The sequence below is a fragment of the Triticum urartu genome, chromosome 2 (assembly GCF_003073215.2).
Source record: "Triticum urartu cultivar G1812 chromosome 2, Tu2.1, whole genome shotgun sequence".
Lineage (NCBI taxonomy): Eukaryota > Viridiplantae > Streptophyta > Magnoliopsida > Poales > Poaceae > Triticum > Triticum urartu.
In genome coordinates this window covers 139,880,811-139,898,050 of record NC_053023.1, presented here as the reverse complement: position 1 = coordinate 139,898,050, position 17,240 = coordinate 139,880,811, and the positions used below count along the sequence as shown (strand labels likewise).

At 50.9% G+C, this 17,240-nt stretch overlaps 1 protein-coding gene across 1 annotated transcript; it reads right to left on the bottom strand.

Annotated features, from left to right (window-relative positions):
* Positions 1-1,232: 1,232 nt before the first annotated feature.
* LOC125536398 (zinc finger SWIM domain-containing protein 7-like) lies at positions 1,233-2,599 on the bottom strand. Its single transcript, XM_048699611.1, has 4 exons — positions 2,365-2,599; positions 2,147-2,252; positions 1,932-2,039; positions 1,233-1,738 (listed from the first exon to the last, which is right to left on the bottom strand). The coding sequence occupies exons 1-4, from the start codon at positions 2,457-2,459 to the stop codon at positions 1,637-1,639; spliced, it is 411 nt and encodes a 136-aa protein (XP_048555568.1). The 5' UTR covers positions 2,460-2,599; the 3' UTR covers positions 1,233-1,636.
* Between the last annotated feature and the right edge of the window lie 14,641 nt (positions 2,600-17,240).

The window sequence follows — 17,240 nt, the reverse complement described above, 5'->3', positions numbered from 1 at the left end:
TCACCAAACGTTGTTTCAAAAGATAAACTACATGCAACACATTTGCTGCTTTATCAAAGACTTAAACATTTTTATGCATTAGAAGTTTGTTAGCAACCATGAATGCTCTCTGGACTTTGGAGCCTATCAAACAACACCAGTTGTATTGAACTATCATCATATAAAGGCTAACAGCTGCAACCTTAAAGATTGCATTTGCATATCTCAAGTCATACATGTGAATACGTGTATTCTTGTCAAAGACAGGATGTTAATTGGTTCATCAGTGTGCATGAATACAAGCAAAGTAATGTGGAAGAATCAGAAGAAAATAATAATAATAAATTGACACATCAATGGATGCATATGTGGAAAGAACAAAAGCCCATTATTTTAATGCTAAAGGCAAGTGCATGGCATAGGAATCTTCTTGTGGAAGCATAAAAACAAGCAAGGGGATAGAGAAAAGGTGAGAATGTGAGATGCCAAAAGAAATATTTAGAAATGGAAACACGGGGTGACCACAACTGTTGGCTACAATGTATACTACAAACTTCCATGAGAACACTTCCAACGATTACACTGTATATGCAGAAATTGTTGGCTCACAAAATCATTGGAAACTAATGTCTCCGAAATACATCACATGTACTTCTGGAAAGCCACCTCCGTAAACTATTTTGATATTATATGATTTTCAGTAGGCTCTCTCATTAATGATATACTACAAAGCTAGAAGATTCCGGTGTTATTGTCTTCAACGTTTAGAATTCAGTAGCCATATATCATAGATAAACCACAACATTCTTGTAAGCTTAATAATATTCATCAGTATTAATTATGCTGGTTTTTAAAGGCGTGGTATTCACCAAATCTGAAAAATAAACTTCAACGTATTAAGCTGAGGGCATCATCTTCTCACCAAATAAATCAAAGGTACTCAGATACAGTGAAACATGTGGTCCAGGAACTAGCTAATCAGGTATATTAGCATCCATATCTCAGATATTATTACCATGATGCTCATTTGCAAAATTAACTATGATTTACTGCAGTAGACTGGAATATATCGATTACTGTAGTATGCCAGAACCCTCAGGTTCAAATAGCAGGAACTCTGTAACATACGGTCATTGTGTATCATATCAACATTCCTGCTACCCAAGCATCACTATACAAAAGCATCATAGGAAAAGAGGTTATCTTGTGAAAATATTGTAATGTGTTGAAGGACTGAAAAGACTAACTCGACATGAAAGAAAAATTAATCATCTCAATTCATTGATCAGTTCGCATAACTCAATGATTTCACGGTCTCATACATGTCTCCTCATTCTTGTAATCTGATAGACTGATACAATGAAAAAGAAGGTGATACTGGTTTCTTGAAAAGAGATAAGGTGATAATATTCTAACCCTGCAGATTTTACCACAGCTTCTTGGACACCCTTTTCCTATCTCTATACACACAATCAATGTGGCATAACATTGCAGCGAAAGGATTGCCAAGCCTATATAGCACTCAGAAAGACCTTACCAAGATGATCAGAACACTTCATTAAGTTAAATTCAGTCTTTTAGAACGGCAGAGGTGAGACAACCCCCAAAAAGACAGTCATTCATAAATGTATTGTGCATTACTTAAATATTCAAGCAGTCAGAGGTTAGCAAGCATGTGAGCGAGCTCCTCATCAGTCACCTCCATCTCCTGGTGTTTGCCGACAGCTTCTGCGAGCCGCGCTGCCAACTGGTGCTTACACTGAAAAGAAGAAAAATAATAACCCAAAATCAAAACAAGATTTCCCAGTAACCAAGAGCTACCGATTGCAGCTGTAAGCCTGTAACAGCGCAATGCTTATTTTGGATTCCAAATACATCCATTCCTCTAATGGAGAATTTCACGAGGCTCGGTGAATAATGTGGCCGGACGAAGTAACAGAGACGGCACTTACGCAGAGCTGCTCACCGCGGCCGACGATGTCATAGAAGAAGGAGTAGCAGGTGCAGAGGTGCTCCGGGAAGCAGATGTACTCCTCCTTCCTCTTGGACTCCCCCATCACCTGCAGCGCCAATCCAAAGCAAGCCGTCGTCAACCGGCCGATCGCCTGCTGGCTCGGCCACAGCACGAGCAGCCGTGGGAACCGAAAGGTAAGGCGCGGGAGCAGACCAGGAAGAGCGAGCGGCCGCTGGGCGCGCCGGTGACGCGGCGGACGCCGCCCTCGTCGAGGATCTTGCAGGCGCGCAGCATGTTCTTGCCGAACAGGTGGTCGAGGCTGTACGCACGCCAGAACCGGTCAGGGGCTCGAGACGGCGAGGCGCGCATGAATAACAACCGAGCGAGACGGTGGCGCCGCGGCGGTGCCGGGCCTGTTTGGATTCACTTACATGGACAGGTGCTCGTCGGTGGCGTGTCCCGCGGCCTTGATCTGCGCCCACACGGCGTCGGCCACGGCGAGGGCGACGCCGGCAGCGACGGACATTCGGGCGACGGCGGCGGCGTCGGTTGCGGTGGATCACTGGACTGGTGGGTTGCGCGCGCAAGCCGTTTGATGTTTTGACGCAGCGGAGGCGGAGACCGGAGAGTGCGACCCGTCGAGGCGAGGCTTCAGGGTAGGCTGACAAGTGGCCGTGGGCCGACATGCCTTTTTTTTTGCAGAAACAGAAACGAAAACAAAATAAAATCGAATTTTCCACTATAAACTGAACTCCAGCTAGCTCAACTAAGAAGAAGGAAAATGTGAAATGTGTATGCACAGGTCGGCAAAACGCCGATCAATTTCTCATTACAAAACACCGGAGCCAACAAAAAGCAAAATGAGCTACATTTGTATACGCATCTTGGGCCTCTGATCTAGCAGAGCGCCGCCACATTCGGCAGCCACGATCCAAGCATGGGCGACGCGGGAGCGCCAAGAATCGGATGGCACGGGAGCAGGCAGCGGTGGTGTAATCACGTCAGCGGTTGTGGAGCGGGTCGGAGGAGTTGGGCACCCGGCGCTCGCTGCCCCTGACGAGGCCGTCCGTGGTCGCCGGGACCCGCGGCCACCACTTCCTCGCCCGCACGTCGAACGCCGCGTCGGGCGAGCGCGCCTCCGCGGCCGCCTCGGTCGTGCCGGCGGCGTGGCCGTCCCCTCCGGCCGCCGCCGTCGCCCCCAGGAGGAGGAAGGCGACGAGGAAGAAAAGGAACCTCTGGCTGGCCGGCATCTCATGCATTCATGGGGGCAAGAGGACCAGACAGAGTGGATGGATCAGTGGGCTGTAGACTGTAGTACCCTGCTGCTCTGTGTGTGCGTGTGCACGAGAGAAGCTGAATCTCCTGAGGCGCTCTGCTCTGCTGCCAATGTAACAGCGCGCGCGGCCGAGAGAAAACTTGAGCGGATTAGCGAAGTGGCGTAGTAGTGGTACCGTGCAACAGTCAAAGTTGGAAAGCCCTTTATACTGCCGTAGCGAGGCAGGAGCTACGAGGACACAATCATTCGGCCATGTATACCGCATGACTGAAAGGGTAGGAATGCTTGCCACACGCAGAGAATCTTGGCAACAGCGGGCAGCAGGCGCAGACATCAGCAGAAGGCCTGTTCCGGTTCTTGTCTCTGACCCATTCGTTGCTAGCACTACTCTATTTCGAAGTGAAATTACAACTGGTTCAAAGTGCCAAAAGAATAAAATGTGGTTCAAACTTCAAGCCATCACCACGTCAAAATAGTCAAATATCATCTCCATCTCCATGTCTTATGTTACGGAGATACTAGTAGGTTAATTTTGTGAGATTAAGGCATGGGAGTCCCGGACAAGGCACAGGTGTCCATGACGCTTTTAGGTGAGGAGTTTAGTGAGCGAAGAATCGGAGGTTAGCGGCAGATTAGGTGAACGGCCCGGGAAACAGGGGACACGGCTTTCCATGCGCGAGGGAAAGGCCTTGAGCGAGCTCGCTCGCTCCACAGCCTATGCATGCCCAGCATCTTTCTTTTCTTCTTTCTTTTCTCTCCTTTTGCCGAGCCAGAAGCCAGCGGCCATGCAGCGGCGGCAGAGAGGGAGAGGGGGAGCGAGAGCGTGCGTCGCGGCGCCATGGCCGTGCCTCTCGGGCGCTGGGTCGCGTGTCCCCGTGAGCGACCTCAGCTTTCCGCTCGCGACGGACAAGGCCGGGGCTGCTTTTGGGGCTCCAACTGCTACAAAGCGCAGCCTGTCGTGCGTGTCTCTCCCGTGCGGGAGAAGCGACGACGGGGGCAGAGAGGAATCTGCTCTGGGCGCTGTCAGCCCGCGACACTGAATCCTAATCCGAAGCTTGAGTGCAACAGCGATAACGTCACGGCATCTTGGAGCAACTCCAACGGGACGACTCATTTCGTCTGCTGGCGTTTGTTTGAATCGGCCGCAGACAGAAAAGGCGGCCCAATGCGCCGACTCAAACGAACGCGTGTCTGTTTGACGTTCGCATGGCGACCCATTTTCACTCCCGCGCGTGCTCCCGCCTCACAACCCCCCTCCCCCCTCATGAAGGACGCCATCGACCTCGATGCCGCCGCCGGCCTCGCCTCCCTCGTCCGGCACGGCCGTTCCCTCCGGAAAAGGCAAGCCTCGTGCCTCGCGCAAGACCGCTGCCGCGACTGAAGGAGTCCCGGACTAAGGGATTTTCGGACGTCCGGCCAGTTGTCTATGGGCCGGACTGATGGGCTGTGAATATACGAAGACTGAAGACTACACCCGTGTCCGGATAGGACTCTCCTTGGCGTGGAAGGCAAGCTTGGCGAACAACTATGAAGATTTCATCTTATGTAACCAACTCTATGTAACCCTACATCCCCCGGTGTCTATATAAACCGGAGAGTGTAGTCCGAATAGGGGATACTCAATACCGTAGTCATACAGACTAGACTTCTAAGGTTTAGCTATTACGATCTCGTGGTAGATCAACTCTTGTAACACTCATATTCATCAAGATCAATCAAGCAGAAAGTAGGGTATTACCTCCATAGAGAGGGCCTGAACCTCGGTAAACATTGTGTCTCATGTATCATGTTACCATCAATTTTAAACGCACAGTTCGAGACCCCCTACTCGAGATCCGCCGGTTTTGACACCGACATTGATGCTTTCATTGAGAGTTCCTCTGTGCTGTCGCTGAAAGGTTTGATGGCCCCTTCAATCATCAATAATGGCGTTGTCTGCGGAGAAACTTTCCTCCCCGGACAGATCTTTGTATTCGGCGGCTTTGCACTGTGGGCCAACTCGTTTGGCCATCTGGAGCAGATCGAAAGCTACGCCCCTGGCCATAAGGTCAGATTCGGGAGCTTGAACTACGTCGCGGACATCCGTGGAGACTTGATCTTCGCCGGATTCGATACCGCGGTAGCCGCTCCCGATGATCATGACTTAAATCTGTCATCGGGCCGCATCCAGGAGATCGCTCCTGTAACCGCTCTGGCCCTAGAGCCGGAGCAGGCTGCGCCATCCAAAGATGGGAGGATTAACCCCACCACGGAGGCCGCAGATTCCACGGCGTTGGAGCTGCACATGGACCTGGTCTCACTCGATGCCTATGCCACCGGAACACCGGACTCGTCTCCGGCTGTAGGTTCCGAACCACACGAACCCACAGACGCTGACCTTGATCGTTTATCGATCTTCGAATTCAGCGCCGCAGACATCTTCCAGCACTCGCCTCTGGGCGATGTGCTAAACTCGTTAAAAAGTCTGTCCTTAGCGGAGGACTCTCAGCCGAACTATATCCGGCTCGAATTAGGGGTTGACGATGGAGAATTTCGCTTTCCACCCGCCACCCACTTTATGGCCACGGTTGAGGATTTGACCGACAAACTTGATTACGACTCCGAGGACATCGACGGTATGGACGACGATGCCGGAAAAGAAGAAGACCAGAACCCGCCGTTCACCGGACGCTGGACGGCCACTTTCTCGTATGACGTATACATGGTGGATGCACCAAAGGAAAACAGTGGCGACGACAAGAAAGACCCAGTTGAGAATAAACCTTTCGAAATACAGTCCAAGAGCCAGCGTCAGCGGCGCCGCTCTAAGTCACGCCGCAGTAAAGATAGCAACACCGGCACAGAGAAGATGACACTCCGGAAGGTGCCGAAGACAACTAAGACCCCGTCGGCACAACAAACGAACAAGACGAACGGGAAGATGCGCAGGTTAGCCCTGTTAAACAGGCCACACACAAAGATTCGGAGGATGACAGTTACCTTCCGCTCTCCGAGGATGAGGTGAGCCTTGGCACTAAGGATTTCATCGTGCCCAAGGAACCTCTTGAGCAGGAGCACTTCAAGCGCCAGCTAATAGCCACTGCAAGGAGCCTGAAAAAGAAGCAGCAGCAGCTTCAAGCTGACCAGGATCTGTTCAATGATAAATGGACTGATGTCCTAGCAGCCGAAGAATACGGCCTCAAGCGCCCAACCAAAAGCTACCCAAAGCATAAATTGCTACCTCGGTTCAACGAGGAGGCGCCGGAGTATATACCACCATCGTACAATGCGGCTGATCGGTCACTGCGTGGCCGGGACAAAACGGCAACCCATGCCGAACACCAACCCGCCCCGCCTCGTCACTCAGGCAAAGGTAAATTCGCCCACGGCCATACATATGACCTCCGGTAGAACTTGAACAATAAAGCAGGACCTACCAGATCAATCTATGGATCGCGAGGACGCACCTCGACACGTGACAAACGGCCACCTATTCGGACGTGACAAACCCAGTCATGCGCAGGCCGGACACCGTAGACGAACTTCATCAGAGCCGCGTCACGATACGGCCCGATACAGAGGCCCCACACACCCTCATTGCTTCACTGGTGAGGTCCTGGATCATGAATTCCCTGAAGGATTCAAGCCCGTTGAGGGAGTCCTGAATTAGGGGGTCTCCGGACAGCCGGATTGTTGGACTATGAAGATACAAGATTGAAGACTTCGTCTCATGTCCGGATGGGACTTTACTTGGCGTAGAAGGCAAGCTAGGCAATATGGATATGCATATCTCCTCCTTTGTAACCGACCTTGTGTAACCCTAGCCCCCTCCGGTGTTTATATAAAACGGAGGGTTTTAGTCCGTAGGACAACAGACAATAATACCATAGGCTAGCTTCTAGGGTTTAGCCTCTCAGATCTCGTGGTAGATCAACTCTTGTAACACTCATATCATCAAGAACAATCAAGCAGGACGTAGGGTTTTACCTCCATCAAGAGGGCCCGAACCTGGGTAAACATCGTGTCCCCTGCCTCCTATTACCATCCGCCTTAGACGCACAGTTCGGGACCCCCTATCCGAGATCCGCCGGTTTTGACACCGACATTGGTGCTTTCATTGAGAGTTCCACTGTGCCGTCACCGTAAGGAAGGATGCCTCGTCTCGTTGTTAAAAACAACATTACCGCCGGGAGGGCCCTGGCTGTCGGCCAAACTCTCCGGCTAGGCAGTTTCATCATGACCGCCCGTTCGGCTGCTGCACCGACAATGACTTCTCAGGCCATCGAAAACAGCCTCCATGTCGGCTCGGAATTTGCCGAGCAGATGGATCCAATGGAGCTCTCATCCCTAAACGAGCTCTTGGATCGCATCGCCGCCTTGGGAGTCGCTACGGACTATGATCGGATTGGGCTTAAACCTGATCAAAGGGAGATTAACTCTCCACCGGTCACCCATCATATTGCGGTGGTGGAGGAACAATGCAGCGATTCTTCCTCTATCTTGAGGACTAACTATGTCCGGATTCCTAAGCTCTCCGAGCCGGATACCCGTTTACGGGAGGACATCACCCAAGCCCTGAACCTAGAGTCAGGCGGCGGGCCAGACTTATCGGGCAACATCCCGAAACCCGAACTTCCAAGATTGGAAACTCCTCGGCCCCTGGGTCTCAGATCGGGTAAGGGTTCGGACTCAAAGCCACCCACCCACCCAAGCATAAACGATCTTTCCCACATCAGGAAAGCACCCCAGGAAACAGTACATCATTATTGGGCCAGATTCCTCCTTGTGATGAACAAGGTTAAGGACTGTCGCGAGGAAGACACAGTCTCATTTTTCTGCAATAACTGCACGGACAAGGGAATCCTTAACGCCATAAGTCGCCGTGGCATATCACACTTCGCCGACTTGGCGTCCATAGTATGAAAGTACTATGCGATGGAAAGCGCCTGGAAAACCGAAACGAAATTTTGGGATAATCCGGCTCCGAATATACACCCAGTCCGAAGTAAAAGGGTGCACTATCATAAGACACCCGAGTTAATTACAAAGAAGCAAAGACCCTCTACAGGGCGTGGAACCATATTGGAGGGATGGCTCAACGGACCCTACAAAATTCATAGTACAACGGATACCATACCAACACACAGCCTTAGAGCATGTTGGGTACTCCGGCAGGTGGCCAAAAGTGGTGAGGATCTTCTCATCCCAGATGCCACAGAGCACCATCCCAGGGATAACAATACGGTATTAACAGTCTTCGAAATCTTCGCATCAAATAATAGGCGCAAGCGAACACTCCGCAGCCTTGCCAAAATCTACCACGTGGCAGCAATAAATCCATGGAGTGACACGGCTATTACCTTCAATGCTAGTGATGAACCTAAATTCCGAACAGCCCGAGCACCAGCTGCATTGGTCCTCAGTCCAATTATGGACGGCTTTCGACTCACCAAAGTACTCATGGACGGCGGCAGTGGATTAAACCTCATTTATGAGGAAACTCTTCAAAAAATGGAAATAGACTGGAACCGCATTGAGCAAAGCAGCACAACCTTCAGAGGAATCATCCCCAGTCGGGAAGCACGCTGTGCTGGGAAAATCACACTAGATGTGGTATTCGGCACGCCAGAGAACTATAGGTCCGAAGAAATTACATTCCAAGTGGCCCCGTTCAGTAGCGGACACCACGCCCTTTTAGGGCGGGAGGCGTTCACGATCTTCCAAGCTATACCCCATTACGGGTACATGAAGCTCAAAATGCCCGGGCCCAATGGAATCATCACTCTCGCTAGTGATCCGGACACAGCACTCGGCGCCGAAAACAAAACAGCCGCATTGGCCCTCGAGGCATTATCCGAAGCCCTTGCGGCCGAGGAATTAACTGCGCTGCGCTCCACAGTGGATAGGGACGACATACTTGACAAGAGATCCAAGTCCACCTCTTTTAAACCAATGGATGAAATAGTCAAATTCCAAGTCCACCCAACGGACCCTACAAAAACAGCCTCCATCGGGGCACAGTTAAACCCCGCTGTGGACGCCACACTACGAGAGTTCCTACGCGAGAATTGGGACATATTTGCCTGGCACCCCTCAGACATGCCAGGAATCCCACGCAGGCTGGCCGAACACAGCCTTAATATTCTAAAGGGATTCAAGCCGGACAAGCAGACTCTTCGGCGTTTCTCTGAACCTAAGAGACAAGCTATGGGAGAGGAACTAGCCAAGTTATTGGAGGCCGGATTCATTAGAGAAATAAAACACCCAGACTGGCTAGCAAACCTGGTGATGGTACCAAAGAAGGACAGATCCTGGCGCCTATGTGTTGATTTGAAGGACCTCAACAAGGCTTGCCCAAAGGATCCCTTCCCCCTCCCCCGCATCAATCAAATTATCGATGCTACCGCATGACACGATTCATTGTGTTTCCTCGACGCATACTCCGGCTACCACCAAATCAAGATGGCGGAGTCCGACCAAGCCGCAACGGCATTTATCACACCATATGGCCCCTTCTGTTTCAACACAATGCCTTTTGGTCTCAAAAACGCCGGCGCAACATATCAGCGCATGATTCAAACATGTCTGGAGAAACAGATCGGCAAAATAGTAGAGGCATACGTAGATGATGTGGTCGTCAAAACCAAACACGTCGACTCTCTAATAGACGACTTGAGGCTCACATTCGACAATCTCCGAACATACGACATCAAGCTCAATCTGGAAAAATGCGTTTTCGGTGTACCAGCCGGAAAGCTCCTGGGTTTCATTGTCTCCAGTAGAGGAATTGAAGCAAATCTGGCCAAAATCCAAGCTCTGTCACAGTTGGCTATACCAACGGACCTCAAACAAATCCAGAAATTAACCGGATGTGTGGCAGCTCTAAGCCGCTTTATCTCCCGCTTAGAAGAAAAGGCATTACCCCTTTATCACCTCCTTCGACGCACCGAACACTTCGAGTGGACGGACGCTACCACAGCCGGATTGGAAGAAATAAAAGCCATACTGGCAACCAACCCAATCCTGGACGCGCCAAACATTGGTGAACCAATGTTGTTGTACATTGCGGCAACTCATCAGGTTGTAAGCGCAGTGCTCGTCGTCGAACGAGAAACGGACGGACATAAATTCCCCCTTCAAAAGCCGGTATATTATGTATCCACTGTCCTCACTCCATGCAAATCATGGTACCCACATTATCAGAAGATAGCCTATGCGGTATTCATGGCATCCCGGAAGCTGCGACACTACTTTCAAGAGTGTTCAATTACAGTAGCCTCGGAAGTGCCACTTAATGATATTATAAACAACCGCGACGCCACGGGCCGGATTGCCAAATGGGCCATTGAGCTCCTCCCGTTCGACATAACATACAAACCCCGACGAGCCATTAAATCACAAGTATTGGCCGACTTTGTCGCCGAATGGACGGAAGCCGAACTCCCTAAAGAGTACGGCGCATACCCTAATTGGATCATGCACTTCGACGGCTCCAAAATGCTGGCTGGTCTGGGGGCTGGCATCGTCCTGACGTCCCCAACCGGAGATACAGTTCAATACGTACTACAGATACTGTATACAGACTCCAACAACGCAGCCGAATATGAAGCCCTGTTACATGGTCTTCGGATGGCAGTCTCCATGGGCATTCAACGCCTGGAGGTGCGTGGGGATTCAAACCTTGCAATATCCCAAATAAATGGAGACTTTGATGCTAAGGATCCGAAGATGGCGGCCTATCGCAACGCCGTCCTAAAGATGTCAGCTCGGTTTGAGGGGCTCGAATTTCACCATGTGGCTCGGGAAAACAATCAGGCGGCGGATATCCTCGCCCGCATCGGCGCAAAACGCGATGCGGTCCCCCCCAACATCTTTTTGGAGAGGTTGTTTAAGCCATCCGTGGTATGGGAAGGGGGGACACCGGTAATGATAGTCCAGACCCGGCCAAAATGCCCGATACCGAACACTCTGACATAATCGGAGGCTCTGCCACCGAAATAACACCTTCAGCCCACGTAATAATGGCCATCATCGCCCCGTGGACAGAACCATTCCTGGCCTACCTAACTAGGCAGGAACTTCCTGAGGACCAAAATGAGGCACGTTGCATAGTGCGGCGATCTAAAGCCTACAGGGTCCATGAGGGAGAGCTGTATAAAAAAGCACTACCGGAGTCCTTCAAAGGTGCATCTCCGAAGAGGAAGGGCGGAAGCTTTTGGCAGAAATTCACGCCGGACTCGGCGGCCACCACGCCGCAGCCCAGGCCCTTGTAAGCAAGGCCTTCCGTACAGGTTTTTATTGGCCGACGGCCCGGGTAGATGAACAGGACTTGGTCCAACGATGCGTCAGTTGCCAGCTTTTTGCAAACCAAAGCCACATGCCACCCACCGCCCTCCAAACAATCCCCATTACCTGGCCCTTCGCAGTCTGGGGGATTGACATGGTTGGACCCCTTAAAGGGGGAACCCATAAGAAAAAATACTTACTGGTCATGGTGGATAAATTCACCAAATGGATAGAAGCCAAACCTGTTAAAACGGCCGAATCCGGACCGGTGATAGACTTCATATCCAGGGTTGTACACCGTTATGGCGTCCCCCACAGCATCATCACTGACAACGGCACGAACTTCATGGCTGACGAGGTAAAACTCTGGTGCAGCAACATGGGCATTAAGCTCGATTATGCCTCTGTCTATCACCCACAAACTAACGGCCAAGTTGAGCGAGCAAATGGTCTTATCATGAGTGGCATCAAACCCAGATTAGTGAGGTCCTTAAAGGAGTCTAACACGCACTGGGTAGAGGAGCTCAAATCCGTACTCTGGGGGCTGCGGACCATGTCGAATCGTACTACCGGATACACATCCTTCTTTGTGGTGTGCTACGCAGAGGCGGTTCTTCCCTGTGACATAATTCATGACTCACCTCAAGTGCGCATGTACGAAGAAAGAGAAGCCGAGCTCGATCGGCAGGACAGTCTGGACACCCTGGAGGAGGAGCGCGACGTGGCAAAAGCCCGTTCTGCATTCTATCAGCAACAGGCTCGCAGATACCAAAGCAGAGAAGTACGGGCCAAAACTTATAACGTTGGCGAGCTAGTTCTACACCTGCCGGAGAAGAAAAAGACCAAGCTCGAGCCCAAATGGGAAGGTCCCTTCATTATTGACCAAGTTCTGACCGGTGGAGCGTATCGTCTGCGGGATGCATCGAATAATCGACTTGAGCCAAACCCATGGAATGCAGCCAGGCTCCGAAGATTCTACGCCTAGTGCCAGACTCTATGTGCGTCTCCTTCCTCTGTCCATTTTTTGCATATACATTATCTGTCTTTTTTTATCTTCCTTTCTTTTATTCTTTCTAAAGGCCTTCAAGGGCCAACTTGTGCCTTTCTTGCACACTATTGACGCGCTAACCGCGCTCATTATACCTAGGGGATTCTTACACAGAAGCTTAATTATTCATCTGGGCTTCATGCCCCGCACATGTGTTATTCTTCCGCATGTACCTTTTCTTCACCATTATATGCATCGATATGACTTAAGTTTTGGCCAAGCTGGGTTGCCTGGATCTTGTATTTATGCCCTACATTCTCGTTAATTCGGCTAGGGCATAAGGGGAGCACCTCTGCGATTGTTACTGCCGGGTCTGCCAGATGTGTACCTCAGACTGGGTGAAGCTGAAAGCTAGTGTTCTTAAGGGAATATTCGGTCGGTGAACAAAAGATGATTTTTATTTATTTTCCATATGTGCCCCCAGATGTTTTTGCCCGCGTCTCTTCTCGCAGTCTGGACATGCACTTTAGGGCATGCGTACCCATGGAAAGGAACCCTTAACGGAACTATTCTCCCTGGAAGATGTTTCTTACTACCCATGTAATATAACATAACTAGTTGGATACTTGTCTGTTCAAGCACTAATGACCCCTACGCCTGGTTTCCACGCATACCCCAGTTCTTATATAACTGAGCGGGTATTCAGATACACTCCGGACTATTGGGTCCCGAGGTTGAAATGAAAAGGTCCGCCATGACAAATGATTTACAATTCGGCTAGAAGGCATTATACATGTCACTTTAATTACATAGTCATGTAGACTGACTAACTTCCTCTTCTATACCATCCAACAGGCAGTCTAGCCTACAATCCTACTGGGAATACTTTGCGGCTAATTCTACTTGCCCATACACTAAGCTAATGGGGATCTCTTTCCCATCGGGCCCCACAGGTCCAACCTCGGCCGTGTGGTTTGGGTCAGCCTTGGTATACCGCGTCTTCACCATGGCCCAGGCTTCCCTAGCACCTTGACGGCAGGCCGATATCTTCCATAATCAGAAGCGCCGCCGTGCTCCCTTGAGCTTCTCCGCAAGCTCTCCAATGCCTTCTGGCAGGGAGACGGATGGCCACAAGGCCTGGGCAATACCTTGCATCACCTGCCGAACTTGTTCGTGCAGTTGTGAGAGATCGGGTAGAAGATCACCCGCAGACCCGGGCATCTCCTCCGCGGGATGACCCGTCAGCATACCTGCAGACATAACTCTGTTAGCCGGCTTCTCCGCTGCACCCTTTCAAGCGTTCGTTCAAGCACTTACTGAAAATGCCACGTCGAAGCCGCTTATTCTCCTTCTCGGAGTCCGCAAGCTGGGCTTGAACATCTTTCAGTTCCACGCTCAGCTTGGTATTGGCGTCTTGGGGATTGTTTTTCTCCCGCCTGACCTTAGTCAGCACGCGTTCGCCAGCCTTTAGCTGTCGTACGACATGCTGGTCCTCCGGATTCTCTCCGGAGTCATCTGCAATATCTATTGTTAGATCTGCAGCCATGCCGCACACTATATGGTACCTATCATTCTTTGAAACAAATGTTACCAGCTAGGGACTTTTCAGGTTCCTTCAATGCGGCAATGGCGGCCCGAAGTTGGGTCTTGCATTCCTCCAGCTCCTGTGACAGTCGAGTATTCTTCTCTGTAAGAACCTGCACAATAAATGATCCTTAAATCAGTTGTGTAAACTGTTTCAAGTCTCAGGGGCTACTGATACATATAATCGTCATATTTGCTTACCCGTACATCCCTTACATACTGGTCCGTGGCTCTGGCTAGACCATTTTGAGCAGCACGGAGGTACGCGTCTCCAGAATTGAAGGCATCAAATGCCTCTGGTGAGAAGCAAGCGTCACGGAGTACGGCCCGGCGACGCCTATGATTCATGGCGCTCTCCACTTCTGAATTTGCGGCGGACAGTCTATCCGCATCCTCTGTAGGAGGAGTATCCGATGTCCGCCCCATGTCGGCTTCCGCCCCATGTCGGCTTCCGCCTCTATGTCCGGCCCTGGAGCCCGACTCGTGGAAGCATGATCGGCAGCCTCTCCGGACATATTCCAGCGAGCGTTTTTTCTATTAAAGAAACATGGATGTCATTACATTTTGAGAAAGATGACAACCACGGAGCAGGGTTGTTGTCATATCTCTGCGCCGGCGTGTCCATCCTGACCGCCTTCCTTTTTGGCCTACACGGCCTTGGTGCCTCTTGTTGGCGAGTTGCTGCGGGTTCGGCACGGCGTCCCGAATGCCTTCCCTGTAAAACACCATGTGTATATGGTAGGTGAAGTGTCTAAAAGGGGATCCTAGTTTTTGCAGTTGGGAGTTTGGTTTTTCTTACGTGCGACGCAGGGAGCAGTCCAGGATAGTCGGCCGTAATGGCCACCATGGCGTCATCACAGCTCAATTGATAGAACTGCATGTCTATCAGCTCCATGAATATGTCCGAATCTTCTTCGAGTCCGGGACCGAGGGCCCAGTCAGGGTGCTCTGGTTGTGGGGATGGGCTGTTGACCTCCCTTACGGCTTTTCGCAGTTCCTGCCGTAAAATGGCAAGGTGAGTACCTACGACAAAGAATGCGGGGAGAATGGGAGTAAGGAGATATAACTCACCCAGCTTGGAGGGTTGTACATGGAGAATCCATCCCGTGGCTTGATGTGGATGAACTCCTCTTCCTCTCCCTTGAACAACTCGGACAGAATTTTTGCTAAAGCAGCAGCGGTGTCCGGTCCCTTACGCCCGCAACGGGTGGCATCATCTTCCCCGTTAAAACACCACAGGGGGTGCCCTCGATATTGAAGTGGCTGCACTCCCCGCATTATGCATATTTACATAACCTCGATTACTGTCAATCCTGATTGAGCCAGCGCTTTAATCCGGTTCATCAGGTAAAGGACTTCTCCGTTGTCTTCCTCCTGGGGCCTCCGTGGGCGCCAGCTTCGGCGTTTCTTCAGAGGAGCATTGTTGAACTCAGGAAGACCCCATCGAACAGGGTTCGGAAGGGGGACGTCCTCCATATAAAACCATTCTGAAGGCCAGTCCTCGGACATCTTCTTCGGAGTACCGGACAGGTATCTGGTTTCGGCAATGCGCCATATTTTGGCTCCGCCTACTTGATAAAGTGACCCCTTCTGTGTGCGGGGGACGAGGCAAAATAACCTTTTCCACAGCTCGAAATGAGCCTCGCAGCCCAGGAATAACTCGCAGAGGGCAATGTAGCCGGCGATGTGTAATATGGAAGCAGGGGTGAAATTATGCAGTTGGAGGCCGTGAAACTCCAGGAGCCCGCGGAGGAATGGATGAATTGGAAATCCGAGTCCCCTTAATAAGTAAGGAACAAGGCATACCCGCTCCCCCGTAGAGGGGCTGGGGAAGCTCTCTGCTTGCTCCCCGCCATTGTAGGTGGCGAGCCTGGCTCGGACGGGAACCATATACGCTGGAGGGAGAAATCCCTAAGTCTGCAGTTCGACTAATCGAGTGTGTGAGACAGAACACCTTTCCCAATCACCGGGCTTAGGGCTACGGGGGTGAGAGGAGGAGCTGCGGTGGTCGACCATGTTGGAGTGGATTTTTCCGAAGCGCGCTCCGATGGATTCTCGCTGTGGGAGGATGGTATGGATTGGATCTAAGAATCCCCATCCCTTTAATAGACAATTTATTTATCTGGCTAGGAGGGTGAATGTAAAAATGCCCTGGCTCCTCGTATTAATTCGACGCGTGGAAGATAGCCCTTATTGGGCGTGGAAGCCAAGAGGTCCAACATTTATGGGGCCAGACACTACTTAACAAACATCCAAAATTTGGAGAAGAACCCGCCTTGCAATGCCGAAGACAATACTGTGTGTCGGACTTGACGTCATTGAAGCCTGGTTCGGGGGCTACTGAGGGAGTCCTGGATTAGGGGGTCTCCGGACAGCCGGACTATATCCTTTGGCCGGACTGTTGGACTATGAAGATACAAGATTGAAGACTTCGTCTTGTGTCCGGATGGGACTTTACTTGGCGTAGAAGGCAAGCTAGGCAATACGGATATGTATATCTCCTCCTTTGTAACCGACCTTGTGTAACCCTAGCCCCCTCCGGTGTCTATATAAACCGGAGGGTTTTAGTCCGTAGGACAACATACAATCATACCATAGGCTAGCTTCTAGGGTTTAGCCTCTCAGATCTCGTGGTAGATCAACTCTTGTAACTCTCATATCATCAAGAACAATCAAGCAGGACGTAGGGTTTTACCTCCATCAAGAGGGCCCGAACTTGGGTAAAAATCGTGTCCCCTGCCTCCTGTTACCATCCGCCTTAGACACACAGTTCGGGACCCCCTACCCGAGATCCGCCGGTTTTGACACCGACACCCGTGAACATAGAATCATACGATGGGACCACGGACCCCGTGGTGTGGATCGAAGACTTCATTCTCCACATCCATATGGCACGCGGAGATGACCTCCACGCCATCAAATACCTCCCTCTCAAACTCAAGGGGCCCGCTCAACATTGGCTAAACAGTCTGCCTGACAATTCCATTGGTAGTTGGGAGGACTTGGAAGAGGCTTTCCTCGACAACTTCCAAGGTATATATGTTCAACCTCCGGACGCTGATGACTTAAGCCATATAGTCCAGCATCCCGGAGAATCCGCCAGGAAATTCTGGACAAGATTCCTAACTAAAAAGAACCAAATCGTTGACTGTCCGGACGCTGAAGCTCTAGCAGCTTTCAAACATAGCATCCAC